General features: G+C 45.7%; 1 protein-coding gene across 2 annotated transcripts in view; it reads left to right on the plus strand.

Moving 5' to 3' along the window:
• The window catches only part of ZNF462 (zinc finger protein 462), an 85,120-nt gene that overhangs the window by 46,774 nt on the left and 17,678 nt on the right, over positions 1–20,668 (plus strand). For both annotated transcript variants that reach the window (XM_056848829.1, XM_056848830.1), the window contains exons 7-8: positions 11,238–11,493; positions 14,573–14,709. In XM_056848829.1, the coding sequence (XP_056704807.1) occupies positions 11,238–11,493; positions 14,573–14,709 (393 nt within the window). The remainder of the gene's footprint in view (positions 1–11,237; positions 11,494–14,572; positions 14,710–20,668) is intronic.

A 20,668-nucleotide genomic window follows, 5' to 3' on the forward strand; every position in this document is an offset into this window, starting at 1 on the left:
CCCTCCCTCGTGTTTTGTGCAGCATGAAGTGAGCAAATCTGCAGTGCTATTGAACTCTTGTTTCTTCGCACACCTACTTCCCACGCTGCTGAAAACACATGTGTCATTGCTATTTAATGTGTCACTTTAGGGTGAAGATTTTCAAATGAGGAGGTTACGTGTAGGAAGAAAACAAGGGTAGGGTTCATGGCAAGTCAGCTGTTGTGTACACACCACTTGCTGGTGTGTAGAAATGTCTGAGGGCTGTGGATTTTTTGCTTATCCTTCTACCGGTGAGACTCTTTGCAGTATATTAAATCCAGCCGTAGTGGCCAAATTCGCCTATGGCCCCTTTCCCCTGTGTGATGCCAGTTGTGAAGTTTTGTAATTAAGACTGCTGTTATTTCTCTGTATATGTGTGCCTTATTTCACCTCCACTGTCAAACTTGGGGAGTAGAGTATGTAGTGTCTTCTCAGCTGATACAGCTATAAGTATGTCCTGTTGCATTTTTTCTAGTTCTTCTCCTCTCCTGTGGATGTTTTCTCCATCCCCGTGTGTTGAATCACAAAATATTGAGTCTTTTAATTAGAAGTGATTTTATACTTAATTAGAAACAATTTTATTCTTGTGATATGTAGGGTATTGTGAAGTTGAAGTTTGTAAGTTGGTTATTGCAATATTTATTAATTTGTTATGAAGTTTTAGAATTTTAATCGAAGATGTAGTGTGGCTTTATGGTTTTATTGCGTTTAATTGGTTGTTACCTGCCCTGAGCCTGGCCTCTGGCTGAGGAGTGAGGGCAGGATACGAATCAAATGATAAATAAAATCAAAATTATGATTGTATTTGTTGTTGGAAGCTAGTCTGAGCCTGTTTTTTTTTTCCTGGGGGCGAGTGGGGTATAAACTGAATAAAATAAATAAATAAATAAAAATGAAATAAATAGATTACGTCCCCAATTACTGATACCTTCTGCTTTTTTTACTTGCATTATTTTTCTAATTATTTTTTCTAATTAATTTTTATAAGCAGTCTCTCAAGTTATATTAGCACAAGAGCACAAGTTCTAATGGAATCTTAGAGCACACAACCTTGCAGCTGGGCCTTATTAACTTCTTATTTAAGGAAATTAGCGGTTACCTTCCGTTTCAGCTCTTTGGGGCTGTACCCAGTGATCAGAGTATCTTGATGATGCTAAACTGGTCTAAAAGGTACTGTTGTATATGTGTGTGTCTGTGTGATATATGGGTTCATCTACACCAGGGGTGAGGAACGTCAGGCCCGGGGGCTGTTTAAGGCCCGAGAAATCATTTGGTCTGGCCCTTCGTGGGTCCTGGCAGATCTCTAGCTCAGAAGGATATAAGACTGGTGATCCGCCCCCTCCCCCCTCTATTCAAGGCAGATGTGAGTTTGTTTTGCCAAGAAAAGGAACCCTTTGTCCCCCTTGCAGAAGAGTCGTTAGCGATGGAGCTGCTAGGACCACCCAAGAAACTGTGTTAACCCTTTCCCACCCGGGCCATGGAGAAACATATATATAATGTTTTAGAAGGATAGACAAAGAATGATACAAAGAAGTGACCGGATTAAGAATGAGTTAGAGGAAGATGGGGGGGGGGGGGGGGAGTTCAAATTGTTATATGTATTTTACTGTGAAGATATCCATTCAGCATTGTATTATTATTGTTTATTTATGGAAAAATAAGCTAGATGGCATATCGAATGGGATTATTGTATCAACTTTATGGAAAAAGCAATAAAATTTTCTATTTTTTTAAAAAAGAGAGAAACATATTCCCTCTGTACTTCAAGAGGGCTGGGGGCGGAAGTGGCGACAATGGAGGGGTTAAAGGAGGTAGGGCCAGAATGCGCGGGGGGGGGGGTTCTTAGCCAGTGTGTCCTCATTTCATCCCTGCAGGTGGCGGTAGCAGGAGCCGGCCCTGACCATGCAGAGCAGGAGCAACTCTGGCTTGCGGCTGGATGGCTACGCCTGGTTGGTGCAACAGACCATCCTGTGCCACCAGGTGGGCAAGTGCACCACCGGTTGGATGCCTGCCTGCTTGCCCGCATGGGGAGGTCATTTGGGGCAGCTGCCTGATTGGGGCTTAGTTGGCTAATTTTTAAGTTGATAATTTTGTATGGCCCTCGAATGATGTTATAAATATCCAAATGGCGCTTGGCGGAAAAAAAATTCCCCACCGCTGATCTACAGATAAATGTAAGAGCTGTCGAGGCCAGGTAACTTAAAAGAAGAATTCAATCCCCAGATCAACCCTTCATTACGGAGTTTGGAAGTATCTCCAAGGAAGCCGGAGACTTAGCTTTTGAACAAAAGTAACGGCAGGAGAATCTTGAGCAGAACAGAAGCTGAAGACTTGCAGTCCCAAACAGCCAAACTCTTTACTTTAGGGGCCATCAAGAAAGTCCAGGGTTGCTATGCAGAGGCAGGGAAAGGCAAACCACCTGTGTTTCTCTCTTGCCTTGAGGAACCTCGGGGGTCGCCATAAGTCGGCTGCAACTTGACAGCAATTTCCTCCAGCAGTGCTACTCCCAGACCATTCTGCAAACCATTTGTCATTTGTTCTCATTCTGGTGACTCTCAGCATTATGATCCACTTGTTACAAAATGTCCAGCTGAGATTATTGCATATTCTAATCGATTAGGCTCCTAAAAATCAATAGAATTGTGAGTTGTTGCTTTATTTAGAAATTTTATATCACATTCTCTGCCCCCCCCAAAGCAGCATACAAAAAACAATGTAAAAAACAATAATTAAAAACTGCCATTTAAATCAACATGGCCCATGTGGGGGCAATGGAACTTGCTGGCACTTTTCCTAGCACCCGCCAAGTGTTTTTAGAGAATAGGTGGGGCCAGGTGGGGCTTTTGCCCAGCAGAGCTTCTGATTGACCAGAGGAGATTTGATTGGCTGGGCAGATTTTTAAGATGTTGCAATCCATTTTTGGTTACACCCACCATCCTGTGTCAGAATCCCAAAGGTGCCCACAGACTCAAAAAGGTTGGGACCCTGATCTACAACCACGAGACAGTCCTAATTTCCTTCCGTGTGGGAATCTGAGCGGTAGTACTTAGATATTACTGGAAAGGAACATTTTGACAGAGCAAGAGTGCAGGAGATAACAAATGCCAAGCAGCCCGTTGCTGAAGGAGGGGTGTAGATCCTCAGAGCATTGCCAGCCACTGAATATAGAATCAAAGCAGTTACAAGTATTAAAAAGTGGAAATGCCCCCATAGCAGACAGCAAGGCTATGCCGCTGCTCAAGGGGGCATTCCCAGGGTGAAAGGGGTTAGGAAGCTGACTAACGTCAGCTCTGCCCCTTGGAAGACCCCAGATACGCCCCCCCTGCTCCGGCACGGGCTCCCACTTCTGGGATTTTGCTGTCGGCGCAGAAGCTCCAGTAGCAGCAGAGTCCCACACAGCGGTGTGGCTTACCGACACCGGTGTGAATGCCTCCCATGCCAGCATAAGTGCCCCTTATCCCGGGATAGGTGTCATGAGTCAGCCTGCAGAGAGTCAGCCTGCAGAGACCTCCTCTGACGAAGAGGAAGTAGAGGCCAGAATAGAGGATCAGCCAAAGTCAGGAGATGACTCACCATGCCTGCAGCCTGCCAGCTCAAGGACTCCAGTTGGACCTGACACCTTGCAACATGCAGTGTCTCCAGAGGCCTCGCCAAGGCCACTGGAGCAGAAAAGAAAACAGGTTCGCCTGGCAATGCAGCAGAGACGGCAGAGTGCTAGACTGAAGGCTTTACAGAGGAACCTCCCCAGTAGCAGTGATGAGGAAGAGCAGGGCTGAAGCACCACCTGTGAACTCAGCCTCATCAGCATCAGCTGGCTCTGCTACAGCAACAGGGGAAGGGATTTAAGCCATCAGTTAGGCTTGGCTGTTGTGCAAGCAACTTGTCACCAACCTCCTGGTGTACCGGCCTTGTTTCCCTGCTATCCTTTGGATTCCTGGTATCCTGACTTCTCGGACTGGCTCTGACTAACACCTTGGACTTCCCTTGCCTGTATTGATATCTCGGACTCTGCCTTCACTGTGAATGACCTTGGACTGTTTCCCAGACTATGCTTACAGCCCTTGCCTGCACCACGACAATAAGTGAGCACTTACATTAGCGCGGGATCACACCAGCTCCTACACCAATTTCCCCCCCCCCCTCAAAATTGCAGCCTTAGCCTTAAATACAAACAGCCCTATAATAGGAAATGATATTCATAGACTCTGTGTGTTCTGGAGCATCTAGTTGTGCTCTGATCATATGCATTCCCATTTTTTAAAAAACTAACAAAACTAGATATTCAAAATGAAAAGTATAAATTTGCATTTATAATCTTCTGCACTAGATTATAGTATCTATACATTATGCTAAAACAGGTTATATCCTGAGACTGCTGAACAGGGACTTCCAACAATAAGACAGGTGACAATTGGTTGGGGGAAAAGGGGATATCAGAAACTCAGAGGTCATAAATTGTCTAAAGCATTCTAGACTCTACCGATTCTCAAATATTAGTACGGCATAGGGTTGCCAGGTACCCCATGGCAACCAGAGGGGAGGGGATGTACTGGCAGCAAACCGAGACCTAGGCCTCTGTTGCCAGCAACTCAACGATGTCACTTCTGGTGAACACCAGAAGTGACGTCATCATGTCACCAGCGATGTGGGGACACTCTGGTATCTGGGCAAAACCTCTGGTGGTAGCCATTTTTACCATAGATTGTTTTGCCCAAATACCAGAGCGTCACTGGCGATGTGATGATGTCACTTTTGATGCTCACCGGAAGTGACTTCGGGGCATTGCTAGTGACATAGGCCTAAGCCTCAGTTTGCTGCTGGTAAGTTCTCCCACCAGCCCGATGAAAAGTGCTTGGAGAGGGGTCACAAAGCAGAAGGGTCCCCACCTCTGGCAGGGTTCTGGAAGCCCTAGTATGACACATGTATATTATATGGCTAAAGCTGAAATTCAACCTTTGCAGAAATCTGTTGAGAAATACTCCAGATATCAGGCTTGCAGTGGCAGTAGTTCTGTTCAGGTTGTGGTTTCTCATGTATTGCGGAAAGCTGCAGAGTCATTGGACTAGAACTTATTCATCTTCTGCCAAAGAGAACATCCCAAGAGGGCTTGAGACTGCACATCTTGACTACCAAGTTAGTTTTGTTTAGCAGAAGTGATTGACTTCATAGTAGCTGTAACCCTTCTCCAGTATTGCCTAGAACAGGACGACATATTTATCTCTTATTCCTACTGCCCTAAATAATCTGTCATATTGTACTGACAACGCCAGAATGCTGCAGGGTTCTCAATAAGTGACGAGGACACAATAATTTCATTGCAGACAGCCTCTGTGTTTTCTTCAGACTTCTGCATGACATGGAGGACACCACTGATGAAGCTAAAAAATGACATGTTCATAGCAAAGAACTAAGTGTGGCACAGGATCTTGTTTATGCAGTCAGCAGTAGAATAAAGTTGAAACACAAACCTCTTGGACTGACTGACCTGCACTCTGCATCAGACTACGCAGTCACAGTACGTAGTGCACTTCTTCCCCAAGGCAGGCCACTATGTGAGTTATGAACATGTGCTGCAAATGAACACAGCACGAGTAGAAAGCGCCGTAAAATCTTTGGCTACAGTGGCTGGTGCCTTCCTACTGTTGTGGTCAATAAATATATTTAACTGGATAACATTTACATTCTTTGTAAGTCACCTAAGTGGAAGAAAAATATGTTTCATCCCACACAAATGGCAACAGGGCAATGGGGCAGCATGACAGTACTGTTATTGTTGTTCAGAGGTGTTCAGTTTGGGATGCTATTGTCAGAAGATATGGTGAAGAATTGTAGAATCATAGAGTTGGAAGGGACCACCAGGGTCATCTAGTCCAACCCCCTGCACAATGCAGGAAATTCACAACTACCTCCCCTCACTCCCCCAGTGACCCACACTCCATGCCCAGAAGATGGTCAAGATGCCCTCGCTCTCATGATCTGCCTAAGGTCATAGAATCAGCATTGATGACAGATGTCCATCTAGCCTCTGCTTAAAAACCTCCAGGGAAGGAGAGATTACCACCTCCAGAGGAAGCCTGTTCCACTGAGGAACTGCTCTAACTGTTAGAAAATTCTTCCTAATGTCTAGACGGACACTCTTTTGATTTAATTTCAACCCGTATATCAGAAGAATATATCTCAGATTTTGGTGCCAATACATCAAGTTGGTCAGCCTACTCTTAATGTTGACTTTTGCTCTGTGGGATGGTCCGGGTGACCTGCATCTGCACTTTTCAGTCTTATGTTACCATACTACGTGCAGTATGACCATTATATTTATTTCAAGTGGGGTCCTATTTCCCGTGCTTTCCATGCTAACCCAGTCCCTCAACCTGTGTTAGTGGGATTTGAAATAAGGCAATTTTGTTGTTAAATATGCACCACACAACTTGAACCAGGTAGACCAAGGTCAAGCACAGGTGTGGATAAATGGCACAGGTAAGAAAGGTGGTGGATTTATGGGCATCACAAGGAAAGACACCTGGTCTTTGGAGATGGAGATCCTCCAACCTCAACCTTTACATTGCAATACAAACACATTCAATATACCTGTTATCATGGTAGCACTTGTCAATACAGGAGGACAACAGGATATTGCAGAGCTTGAGAAGGTGCAGAAAAGAGCAACCAAAATGATCGGGGGACTAGAGGAACTGCCCTATGAGGAGTGGTTAAAACGCTTAGGGCTGTTTAGCTCGGAAAGAAGGCGGCTAAGGGGAGACATGATAGAGGTCTATAAAGTTATATATAGTTTGGAGAGAGTGGACAGGGAGAAGCTTTTCCCCCTCTCTCATAATACTAGAACATGGGGTCATCTGCTGAAGCTGGAGGGTGAGAGATTCAAAACTGATAAAAGGAAATATTTCTTTACACAACGCATAGTTAAATTGTGGAACTCCCTGCCCCAGGAGGTGGTGATAGCTGCCAACCTAGAAGGCTTGAAGAGGGGAGTGGGCATGTTCATGGAAGAGAGGAATATTAATGGCTACTAGTAAAAATGGATACTAGTCATGATGCACACCTATTCTCTCCAGGATCAGAGGAGCATGCCTATTATATTAGGTGCTGTGGAACACAGGCAGGATGGTGCTGCTGCAGTCGTCTTGTTTGTGAGCTTCCTAGAGGCACCTGGTTGGCCACTGAGTGAACAGACTGCTGGATTTGATGGGCCTTGGTCTGATCCAGCAGGGCTTGTCTTATGTTCTTATGTTAACAGTTCAACAAATACATGACGTGAAGATTTGTTCATCAGTACCTTCCCAAGATTTAACATGTTTTCATAGGGATGCTCAAGTTGTTTGGCACAAAACATTGTCACAATAGATCTTGCCACTGAAGACTAGAAAGCTTATTATTAAGTGCCCTCCAAATAAGTCAAGTGAATACATTGTACAAGAACGTTTGGTTGTGACTGAGGTAGGCAAACCAACACTATCCAGAACCTACTACTGATGAATACTGCTCCCACATTCACTAAACTGTATGCTGTAGTATAGCACGTAGAGAAAAGGACAAAAAATACCATGTTGCAAACTGATAGGAAGTCCTACTGTGTGAATTCTTAATTTTGACATTCAAAACAGGTTCAGGACCTCTCCCTTCCTCTTTATGTATCCTAATTTTACTGTTTTTGTATTTAGCTCCTCTGTCCCACCCTGCTGTCAATCTGGTTTTTCATTTTAATGACATCCGAGGTCTGTTAAAATCCTTTTAAACTTCGATGTGGACATTTTTCTTATGGTTACAAAACTTGAGAACATAGCTTCTGTGATTGGATATTCCCTTTAGGGGGATCTGGTATCTTTCAAATGCTGCCTCTATGTAAACCTCAAGTACAGGATGTCTTGGTTTACATTTTATGTATGTGCCGTGCTTGAATATTGTTTCATAACTTGTTTTTTGGATTTTGCTTTTGTGATGTGATGCATGGATTTTAGGGTAGTTTGAGTTTTCATCTATTTTCTCTGTTACAAATTAAGTCCCTGTAAGCCAAGAGTTTTAGCCAGTACGTAAATGGATGTGGTTATATGTATGTTCAATGAAGCTGTAATATAGGTAGCAAATGAAATTTTTGCCATTTATTCTGATGTACTTGATGCATAAAAGAACAAAGGTTCACGGTATATTAGTCTGCTTTTTTTCTTTTCAGACAGTACCAGTTACTTCAATTCAAATATTATTATCCCTTTCACGGGAAAGAGTCTCCGCTGAGATTTTTCTCAAAAGTTAGTCCAAAATCATATTTAGGAAATTGCAATAGCCCAAAAGTGACTTACTAAAGAAGATACATCAGAGTAGAATGCACTGTATCTTTCACCTTTCTTGCCTTCCGTACTTCTTTTAAAACAGATTGATTTGTCATTCTATTATCCTTCATAATTAGGGCTGTCCACCTCCAGGTAGTGGCTGGAGATCTCCTGCTATTACAGCTGATCTCCAGCCGGTAGAGATCAGTTCACCTGGAGAAAATGGCCACTTTGGCAATTGGACTCTATGGCATTGAAGTCTCTCCCCTCTCCAAGCCCTGCCCTCCTCAGGCTCCGCCCCCAAAATCTCCAGGTATTTCCCAACTCAGAGCTGGCAACCCTATTCATAATGATTTTTTAAAATGATACAGTGCAGTTGTTGTGGCTTGGATCCATTGGTATGTTTCCACAAACATGGATACCTGTGCATGGAGTGTATCTTTCTTGCCTATGCCTCTCTTGCTGCAGCCCAAAATGTCCCCCAGTGCTACTTCTGGGGGGGCCCCAGTCTGGTGGATCCAAGTCTATGATTTGTATGGTGGGACCAGTGTGTGTGGTGGTGGTGGGGTGGAAATCAGAGTCTTTTAACACTTTGCCCTTGCTATATTGTCATGCTAAATTGGTGCCCTTCAAGCTCTTTCTGGTTTTGATGTTTGTGTGTGTGTGGAGGAGCAATTTAGGATTGCTTCTTTTCAGCAGGAATACGGAGGCATGAGATGTAGTTAATGGCTGTTTATGCTTGGTAATGAGCAGTGCATTCCAGGCTGAATTGCCCCGCATATTTTTTTTTTATTTCTTCACGCTGAATCGTCATTCCAGCCGTCACTGCAGCTTTGCATTTCTTAAGAGCCCCTTTAACATGACCTTTCGTATTTGCTCCGCCCCCGCATAGAAGCATTTACTGGAGGAACCATGAAAAATCACAGCTGCGGCTTAGCTATTCAAACGATCATTGCTAATGGTTGTGCAAACGAAGGAACGAAGGAGCAGGCGATTGGGGGTGTGTGGAATTTGTTTGACTTTCTCCTCTTGCATCGAGACCGTGAATAGTCATTTTAAAGGGTGGATTTAAAAAAAGCAGCTTTGAGTAAGCATCAAAATCAACCCTGCATAAATGGCCAATGATTTTCCTTCCTGTGCATCAGCCTTCCGACTTAAATTGTAGCCCAGCAGCCCCATTCTGTTAAAGAAATATCATTGGCAAAAGGGAACATGGAAATATACAACCAGTATTTCTTCCCTTCATCTTTCAACATTTATTTTTGGAAGGGGTGCAGAGGGAACAAATGGTGAAAGTTTCAAATCATTCTAACATCTCCTCCTGTTTGCCATCTTTCAGTTAACTCAAGTCCACCCAGAATGCATTAGGATGGTATCAATCAGACGGAGAGTTTGTGTAGCTTACTGATTTTTTAAAAAATAAATAAATAATCATACTAACAACAACAATGATAAGACTATATACATGTCCGTTGATTTAAGAAGCTGGAGACCCCAAACACCTTTACAGTATTCTCTTCCTCTCTTCCATTTGATCCTCACAACAACCCTGTGAGGTGAGTTAGGTTGAGAGTGTGTGACAGCTTGCACAGCCTTGTGTATATTATTTATTTAAAATATTTATAATCCCGTCTTTCCGCAGTCCTTGAGGTGGCTCGTTTCTTGCATGTTCATTTTTGGTTTTGTGCCCGTAGTCATAAACAAAGTTGGTTGCATCGCTGCTGTCAGGCATCATTTTACATTTCCTAACAAGAGGCAGATCCAGTGCTTTCTCAGGGACTGGTTTGAGTACATCACTTGATCTCTCATTAATTAATCACTCTCAGCGAAATACATGAACTGTCTCCATTGAAAGGTATCATATGCGAGTTGACATTTGGCAAAACGAAAGCTCTCTCAGCGGTGATTCACAGTGCAGCCCTAAGCAGGGTTGCACCCTTCTAAGCCCATTGACTTAGGTGTTTTATGCATGGTCGCTTAACCCTCCTTTATTCCCTGTTTCATCCAGGATCAAATTTTGGGGTATGCATGTTACCTCATTCCTTGGAAGCTCAACGCTGCTTCAATGCAAAATGAACCCGGCTTTTCCCATTCCTCTTCTTGCCCGAATTAAACCGTTCATCCTGGCTCATTCCGGAATCACTGAGCGAGCGTACAACTTTCTGGGGCTGAGCTTCGCCCCACCCTTTTCCAAAACCCTCTTCAAGGCATCATGCACATAGCCAAACAGGGGAAGCATAGAAGATTGGCTTCTCTCACACCCAATCACGAAGCAATGTGTAAAGAGGCAGGGATTCAAAACCTCTACCTCAGAGCTCTTTTTGAGCAAAAGAAAGACTTTTTTAAAACGAAGCTTGGATTTCTCCTCCCCACCCTTCTTTCAGATTGCTCCGTTTTTTCTTTTTTGTCCTTAAAATGCTTTTTTGTGCGGCAGTTGGGTCTGGGGGGAAGGAAATCTTCTCTCAGGGTGAGTACTGTAAGTCAGCCAATTACAGAGCAGCATTTAAAGGCGCGGGACTTGATTTGAACTTGGGAGACTGCTTTTCTGTATTCATGCCTCCATTAGCACACAGTTTCACCCCTGATCATTCCAGCCAATGCATACAGTTTCCCCCAACCCGGGTTTCTTTGATCCTGGCTGAAATGGGGAATAAAGGAGGTTAAAGTGATCATGCATAAATGACCTTAGAAGGGTATAACCCTGTTTAGGATTGCAGGGTTATCCTTATTCACACATCAAGAAGCCATCTCTTGGCGGCCCGGTCAATGAGCAAACAACCATGAAAAAGTGGACGGACGTTCAGTTCAAGTGGCCCAGAAGGAAAAGTTGCAGAACAAAATAATTTTTAAAGCACATGTTGATTTCAGAGACGTCAAACCATGTCCTTCATATTCTTCAATTTACCCGTTCTTGTTTCCCCCCCCCAACAGATTCTTCCTATTCAGAGCCTCCAGATGTCCAACAGCAACTGAACCACTATCAGTCGGCAGCTCTGGCCAGGAGCAATAACAACATTAGCCCCGTCCCGCTTTCCGGAGCAGACCAGAAAGCTGAAGCTATCCTTAACTGTGAATTTTGTGAATTCTCCTCGGGTTATATTCAGAGTATTCGGCGTCATTACCGTGACAAACATGGAGGGAAGAAGCTTTTTAAGTGCAAAGATTGTTCTTTCTTTACAGGCTTTAAGTAAGTATTTATGTCATTAATATCCCCTTTCCCCCTTAACTTCAGACCGTGTCATTAACCCTGGGTGGTGAAGTAGATGGTCATGATAACTGATAAGGATCAAAATCACCTTATGATATAGGATTGCATTTTATTCACTTCATTGATCAGGGCAGCCAAAGCAGCTTATATAATTTTCCTCTCATTTTTTCCTCATAACAACCCTGTGAAGTAGTTTAGGCTGAAAGAGAATGTGGCCCAAGGTCACCCAGCAAGCTCCGTGGCAGAGTGCGGATTCAAACCTGGGACTCCCAGATCCAAGTCCAAATCTCTAACCACTACACCACACTGGATATGAGTTATTTTTCCGTTTATCTCCTGGTAGCACGTAGACAGGAAGTCTGGAAATATGTATGGCTATATTTTTGCCTCATACAGGAACATTTTTCTCGTTGTTGCAAATATTTGTTTAAGGGGGGTCATCTAGTAAGAGGGGTCATCTAGTAAGGCAACCCTGCTTGTGTAACCGTGGGTCTGCCAGCTGGGTCTGTTCAAGGATCGCTCAAGGTTGCGTACCTGGCCATGGGTTTATTGGTAGGCAGCTGAGATAGGGTTGCCAACCTCCAGGTGAGGCCTGGCGATCTCTTGGAATTGCAACTGATCTTCAGATGACAGTGATCAGTTGCCAAGGTGAAAATGGCTGCTTTGGAGGGTGGACACTATGTCATTATAGTTGGCTGAGGCTTTCCCCCTCCCCAGGCTCACCCCACAATCTCCAGGAATTTCCCAACCTGGAGCTGGCAAGCTTAGGAGTCCTGTTTGTTTTTGCAAAATACCAAAAGCAGTGTAATGTATTTGTTAAGGAACGTCCTCTCACTAGGTGTGCTGTGGGGCTGGAAAACTTTAAATAATGCCATTCAGGGCTGTGGTTTTGGCTTGTTTGCTTCTAAGGGCAGTTAAGAGTTCATATGCACAGTTTTTTTTAAAAAATGGGGGGAGGAAGACTCAAGGGTCGTACGCGGCGAACATATTAAAAAGTCCACTTGCGTCTACTCTTGTACAGATGCAACAGCTATTGCTCCGACATCACATTTGACACACCCTAATAACCTCCAAGGAACTCTAGAGAATGCACCTGCATCTTTTAGTAACAGTCTAGGAAGCATCCTTCAGAGCCGGCAGTGTTCTCTTACTTTGAGGGAAAGCGCAAGCGAGAGAGGAAAACAATTGCAGACACAAATCTTCCCACAGCTCCTTTCCCCTGATCTCTTTCAGTTAGAAGTTGACATGTGCCCAGAAGCAAGAGGAATTTAGAAACCAGCCTAGGAGGAAGAAATGGCAAATTCCTATCAACTGTGCAGTACTCTGCAGTCAGCAAAACTTTCAGTCTCCTAAGTTTGGAAACATTGAAGTGGATTTTATTCAAACTTTTTAGCAGAATTTTGCACACACTATACGGAAGATTTTCAATAAAAGTGAGGGGAAGGAACGAGGTTGCATTGGGTACTATTTTGCTTCCTTGAAGTAGCGAGAAAGGGGCGATTATGAGTTTGTCCATTGGGCTTCATGATAAACTATTTAAGAACACAATCCCACAATTATTTTCGCACATAGTACTATAATTTAGGCCAGCTCCTAAACTGAAGTAGTAGTAGAGGAGTTGGTTCTTAGATGTTGGCTTTCTTTACCATTTAAGGCAGAATCAAACCAGCTTACAGTCACCTTCCCTTCCCCTCCCCACAACAGACACCCTGTGAGGTAGGTGGGGCTGAGAGAGCTCTTAATAGAACTGTGACTATCCCAAGGTCACCCAGCTGGCTTCATGTGTAGGAGTGGGGAAACCAACCCAGTTCACCAGATTAGCGTCCACCGCTCATGTGGAGGAGGTGGTGAATCTAACCTGGTTCTCCAGATCAGAGTCCATTGCTCCAAACCACTGCTGTTAACCACTACACCACACTAGTATATGGCTTGGAAGACATGGTTCTCAAATGGTGAGCTCCCTTTCCTATGGAATTGTGAGTGATTGCTCGGTACGGTGGGAGCACTTATCTAATCCTGAATCCAAACCAAAATTATTCTGTCTTGATAGGACCAAGAGAAAGACTTCCTTCTTGGCAGCATCCCCACATATCCCAGACAGTGGAACATGGATGTGTCAATTCCATTAGCATTTATTTTATTTTGAATTATGGGCCAAAGGAGCAGTTCCCTGCCGTAGTGGTTTGTTTGTTTTTTGCTTCCTGGGGATGTTTGTGATGGCCCATGTAGCCCCACCCTTTTCCCTTTCCAGAGCCAGAGTGGTATAGTGGTTAAGAGCGGTAGTTTGGAGCAGATGGACTCTAATCTGGAGAACCAGTTTTGATTCCCCACTCCTCCACATGAGCGGCAGAGGCTAATCTGGTGAACTGGTTTCCCCACTCCTACACATGAAGCCAGCTGGGTGACCTTGGGCTAGTCACAGCTCTCTCAGCCCCACCTACCTTACAGGGTGTCTGTTGTGGGGAGGGGAAGGTGATTGTAAACTGGTTTGATTCTTCTTTAAGTGGTAGAGAAAGTCAGCATATAAAAAAACAATTCTTCTTCCTTTATGACTGGAACAAGTTAGAACCCATGCAGCCAATGGGGATTTGCTCCCCTTAGGCCTGGCTCCCGTATACAAGGCAATGAGGAGGCAGAGTCCTGAGTTTCTAGAATGGACTACATCAGACTGCAGTGGTGGCTCACATTTTGGAATATTTTCTTGTGTTCAGAGTTCCATGCAGGCGAAAAAACATTGCAGAAAGCTTCCTCGGGAGGTGGTAAGCTCTCCTTCCCTGGAGATTTTTAAGAAGAGGCTAGATGGCCATCTGTCAGCAAAGCTGAATCTTTAGGCAGATCATGAGGGGGGGCACCTTGGCAATCTTCTGGGCATTAAGTATGGGTCACTGTGTGTGTGGGGGGGAAGTATTCCCTGCATTGTGCAGGGGGTTGGACTAGATGACCCTGGTGGTCCCTTCCAACTCTATGATTCTAAGATACAAGCCTGCGTCATCTAACGCACTGGGTCCCTCAGCACCCTGTTCTGAAGCTGTCCCCTGCTCCCTCCCTCTGTTTACAGATCTGCTTTCACTATGCACGTTGAAGCTGGGCATTCAGCAGTTCCTGAGGAAGGACCCAAAGATCTACGCTGTCCTCTGTGTCTGTACCACACCAAATATAAACGGAACATGATAGACCATATCGTCCTTCATAGAGGTAAAGGTACCCCATGTCAACAGGGTTCTGGAGATGGTTAATGTTTGGGGGGACTGTGAATGACAGAAAATCAAGGTATACAATGTTTGGTTACACTAAAGTTTTCAGATTTGGGATCTTGCTTCTCTGGAATCACAGGTTGCTCCTGTGATCAGAGAGGCTTTTTACTAACTTAAGCTGCAGTACTGCAATCCAAGTTCTGCTCACGACCTGAGTTCGATCCCGACAGAAGTTGGTTTCAGGTAGCCGGCTCAAGGTTGACTCAGCCTTCCATCCTTCCGAGGTCGGTCAAATGAGGACCCAGCTTGCTGGGGGTAAAGGGAAGATGACTGGGGAAGGCACTGGCAAACCACCCCGTAAACAATGTCTGCCTAGGAAACGTCAGGATGTGACGTCACCCCATGGGTCAGGAATGACTCGGTGCTTGCACAGGGGACCTTTACCTTTTAAAGCTGATGTACCTGCTGTTCCTGCTACTAGAACAAAAGGACATTGGCACTGTTGCTTGTGCCTTGGTAACTTCTAGATCTTTGGCTACAGCAATGCAGTCCACACAGGGCTGCCCTTGAAGACAGTCCAGAAAATTCAGTTAGTCCAAAATTCTACCACCTGGATGAGCAGGTTGATGATGAAGGTGGGTGAAGGACGGTGGTTGTTTGTTCTGCTGGCTTCAAAACCTTGTTTTTGCTATGTAGACACAAACACCTGAAGCTGCCCTTATACTGCGTCAGACCATTGAGCCGTCAAGACTGGTATTGTCAATTCTGGCTGGCAAGAGCTCTCCAGGGAGAGGCTTTTCATATCTTCTACTGCCTGACGCTTTTAACTGGAGTTGCCAGAGATTAAATGTCGGCCCTTCTGCATGCAAAACAGATGTTCTGCCACTGAGCCACGGCCACTGTACATATATACATGTGTTTCGTATGCAACCTTCATCATAACCTCTTTAAATTGTCTGTGTGTGTCTGTATGTGTGTGTGTGAGAGAGAGACGCCAAACCATATATTAGCACCATCTCTGTGCCATGTTATGCCTAGAATGTCTTTCTCTGCCTGGCACCAGGCCTCACCTGGTCTTCCAGAACAGAACAGCGAATCTTGGCTTGGGTCTATGTGTGTTTGGGGTTCCCCCCTCCCCCCTTAAGAAAATTAAAGAGGGATTTCAGATTTTGTTGGCTGCAGAGTTATGAGCTCAGAAGACACAGCTGTTTACACTCTTCAGATCTGGGAATTCTGCCCGTAGTTATCACACTTGATGCTTTGAGATGGTCTGTTGGCTATTGAAATCCATACCCATGTGTTGGGGGGTGGGGTGGCATTCTGCCTGATCACAAGCTGAGCAATGTCCCCCAGCAGGGGTATTGGTGCTGAGGCAATGAGAGCTGTATGCGCGATGTCTTCAGGAGGAACTCTTTTTGATGTTACGCTAGACGTGAGCCAGTGTGGTGTAGTGGTTAAGAGCGGTGGTTAGGAGCGGTGGGCTCTAATCTGGAGAACCAGGTTTGATTCCCCCACTCCTCCACATCAGCGGCAGACTATAATCTGGTGAACTGTGTTGGTTTCCCCACTCCTCCATATGCAGCCTACTGGGTGACCTTGGGCTAGTCACAGTTCTCTTAGAGCTCTCAGCCTCATCTACCTCACAGGGTGTCTGTTGTGGGGAGGGAAAGGGAAGGTGATTGTAAGCTGGTTTGGTTCTTCCTTAAGTGGTAGAGAAAGTCTGCATATAAAAACCAACTACTACTATTCTGTGGCGCAGAGTGGTAAGCTGCAATACTGCAGTCAAAATCTCTGCTCACGACCTGAGTTCGATCCCGACAGAAGTCTGTTTCAGGTAGCCGGCTCAAGGTTGACTCAGCCATCCATCCTTCCGAGGTCAGTGAAATGAGTACCCAGCTTGCTGGGGGTAAAGGGAAGATGACTGGGGAAGGCACTGGCAAACCACCCCGTAAACAAAGTCTGCCTAGTAAACGTCGGGATGTGACGTCACCCCATAGGTCAGGAATTACCCGGTGCTTGCACAGGGGACCTTTACCTACTCCTACTCCTAACTCCTTCTTCTCCTCCTTCGTCTTCCGGTTCTGTTGCTTTGAGGACCTGAGTGGAGAATGCAAGAGGACTAGAGCTCATAGACATTTTCTGGCTGTCTAGGAAAGGCAGGCCAATGACTTTCCCAGATGCCCCCTTCCACACAAAGGCCTCTCTGGGATTCAAAATGTGTGTAACAGAGCCACCTCTGTGAATGTAAAAGCTGAGGGAACAATGGCTCCCAGTGTTGAACTTAACTTCTGAGGGAGTTGCAGCGCCAGACTGCCAGAGCCTGTTGACCCCCAGGGCATGCGAGAAGGTTTATCTATTTTACAAGGCTTTTTAAGATGGAGGGTCCACAGAGGTTTCAAGAGGTGGTGTTAGTTTTTGTTTTATGCATTTCTGGGGGGTGTACAAGTGAATCGACTGGTTCCTGGCTCCTCCCAAGGTTTATTTTCCGAGGCACTTTAAGCTGTGTCTGGAATGCGCTGCTAAAGAAACTTCTGAGTGGTAAATAGGTAATGTTGGAAGAAGGCCCAGAAAATATGCATGCAAGTTTTTTTTAAAAAAACTGTTAATGAATTTAACATCTTGGCTGCCCTTTTGCATCTTGAAGTTCACTTGCAGGCGTTTGGCTAATCGATTTTCAAAAGTTCCCTGCACAAAGTGGCAAGGTGGTGTTTGCCTTCTGAACACCTCTGCCGATTTTTCAGTCCCGAGGCCTTTCCTTTGAGACTCTCCTTACACAGCTGTTGGCATGTTTGAGAGAGGCACTTTGCTTGGAGCAAGTCTACAAGGTTACCTAACTGCACCTCCTTATGCTGCTTCAGAGGTGGTTCTCGCTCTGGAGGAGGAGGTCATCTGCAAGATGGGTGTTTCCGTTTCCCCTTGCTCTGGGAGGCAGGAACAAACTTTAACTTCCTGTCTCCTGGGGGGAAAACACCCCCTCCTTTCCAGTTCTTTCCTGCCTCGTGACGGGAGAGCATCTTGATGTGCTTTCAGAAAGAAGGGGCCTCCAAATAAGCCTGTCCATGGTGTGAACTGTGCAGCCCTCTGGAATAATCTCTAATATCATTTTAAAACATTTGTCATTCAAGCTGGCCTTTGGTAGTTTGCTGGCAAATGATGTAATAGACGTGAATCCTGTACTTCTAATCTGTTAAACAAAGGCTAACAATAGTGCCACGCTCTTGTTCTAGATTGGAGTATTACATTAGCATTGTGTGTATGTAAAGTGATGTCAAGTCGCAGCCGATTTATGGCAACTCAGTAGGGTTTTCAAGACAGAGGACTAACAGAGGTGGTTTGCCATTGCCTGCCTCTGCTTAGTGAACCTGATATTCATCTGCGTGGCTTCTGTGCAGTCCCACATTGGGGGTGGGGGACTGCGCAGGCCAGCCACAGATAAGATTTGTCAGCTTCTAGCAACATTGTCAGACTCAGAGACTTGTCCTTAGCATCCTTCAAGCAAAAACCATCAGGCAAAGGCTCTGAAGCAGTTTAGACTTTATTAGGAGCAAAAGTTAGACAAAGTAAGAAGCTGGCTGCCTCCTGGGCATACAAGGCTACTAATGAGGAATCAAGCCAAGTGTACATGGTTAAAATGCAGTGCAGACTTCAAAGATGGATAGGGCAAAGTACACAGGCAGCTACAATCCATGATAAGCTTTCTCAGGGTAGGTATAGACATAACATGGCTATGCAGCTGGGGTGATTGTGGTAAACAGGATAAGCATACCATACTGAGCATAGAACGCAGGATACAGATACTGTACAAAGGCATGAGAACCAGGAGCCCGTGACCAGGGCCGAGCCAAACCCTGGCCTGCTCGGAGCAAGAGCCTGTGAGGAGTAGTGTCAGGCTAAGGCCGAGAGGCAGGGCCTGACAAAAATCGAAAGTGAGATTGCTCCCCCTCCCCTTGGGGCATGCAGCCTTCCCATCTGTGAGCTCTAGTCCCGTGGTAAACCCATAAACAGACTCGATAGACAGACAGTCCAACATAAGCTGATTTATTAGGAAAACTCTACAGGTAGCAGAAGCTGAGAATCAAGAGGATACTAGTAAGGGTCAGTTGTACAACCCATGACATATATAGAAAGCAGGCCAGCTCAGAGTACCATGGCAACCCCCCTCCCCGGAACAAGTTCGGAGCAGGAGGTAGTTTCCCACAGAATACAGTCTAAACATCCTAAGAGCGGCATAGCACAGCGACCTTGGCCAGCACCTGGCAAAACCACCACATAACATTTACAGGCCCATGTTTGACATTCTGCCCCCCCCCAAAGACCCCCCTTCACTACCCCGCAGAGCGTTTGTGAGGGTAAGCAGTATGGAATTCCCGAACTAGACGGGGGGGCGGAGACATGACGGGCATGTACCCATTCATCCTGGGCAGAGGTGAAATGTTTCCAGCACACCAGGTATTGTAAGGCACAGTGGTGAATACGTGAATCCAGGATTTGGGACACCTCGAAATGTTCCTCCCCCCCACCATCTCGGGTATCTCAGGGGGTGGCTCGGGGTGCCATTGTGGGGAGGGGACATGCTGCTTTAGAAGACTGATGTGAAACACAGGGTGAATTCTCCGTAGAGATTTGGGGAGGGAGAGCTCCACCTTTACTGCATTGATAATTCTAGCAATGGGGAACTGTCCCACGTATTTGGCACTGAGCTTCCCACACGGACTGGTGGATCACAGATTTTTGGTGGACAAATATACCAGATCCCCCACTTTGCACTCCCACTCTGGCAAACATGTGTTTGTCAGCCTGGGCTTTGTATTTACGTTCGGCACGTTCCAGATTTTTAATGAGCCAGGGTCAAGTCACTTGAATCGTGCGCACCCACTCAACCACGTCGGTGCCACCCTCCTCCCCAGAAATATCTACGTGGCCAATAGGGCTGAAATCCTTCCCATACACAGCTTGAAAGGGGCTGAATCCTGTGGACTGATGGACAGCATTATTGTACACATACTTAGCAAAGTGCAACAGGTCCACCCAATCATCCTGATGGTAATTAAAATAACATCGTAAGTAACATTCCAATACAGCATTAACTAGTTCAGTTTGACCATCCGTTTGGGGATGAAACGCGCTTGACAGTCCCTGTTTCACCCCCGCCAATTTTAGAAAAGCTCTCCAAAACTTAGACACATAGGTACTCCCGTGGTCGCTCACGACCTTGTGCTGGAAGGAATGATATTTGAAGACATGTGACACAAAGAGGCAGGCCAACTTTGGGGCGCAGGTGCGCAAGGTACGAGATGAACTTGTTTGGAAAACAAATCAGTGATTACCCAGAGTATAGTTTTCCCCCCGCTGGAGGGAAGATCAGTTATGAAATCCATTGCAATTACTTCCCAAGGTCTAGTGGGGGTTTCCAAGGGTTGTAGTAATCCAGGCGGTTTACCTTGGGGCCGCTTAGCAGCAGCACACACTGGGCAACTGCGTATGAATGAGTCTATGCCCGACTGCATGCCCGTAACAAATGCAACGTTTTAAGAAAACCGAAATGTCCTGCAGTTTTGGCTCCATGGGCCATACCCAAGACCTCCCCCCGCAAGCTTTCCGGTATATACAATTTAGAATCTTTGTACCAGAAGTCTCCGTGCTTAACTAGAGTAGTCTGGAGAGGAGGGTTCCGTTTGGTAGCTTAGAAGAAGAGTCTCCTTGAAAGATTCTGATAGTCTCGTCAATTCCTGTTCTTTGTGCACTTCGCCTGTAGGTTGCGCAGGCGGAGTAGTCTGTGCAGGCGAAGGGAGCGGGGCGGGCGGGTCGACCGGCTGCTGCCCTCCCCTGCCCGAAGGCGGAAGGGTCTGTGCAGGCGAAGGGAGCGAAGCGGGCGGTTCGATCGGCTGCTGCCCCCCCCCCCCCCCCCGTCCAAGGTCGCTTGCAGTTGGGTTTGGGTCTGAGATCGAGTTTGCACTGCT

This window comes from Euleptes europaea, chromosome 4 (assembly GCF_029931775.1).
Source record: "Euleptes europaea isolate rEulEur1 chromosome 4, rEulEur1.hap1, whole genome shotgun sequence".
Lineage (NCBI taxonomy): Eukaryota > Metazoa > Chordata > Lepidosauria > Squamata > Sphaerodactylidae > Euleptes > Euleptes europaea.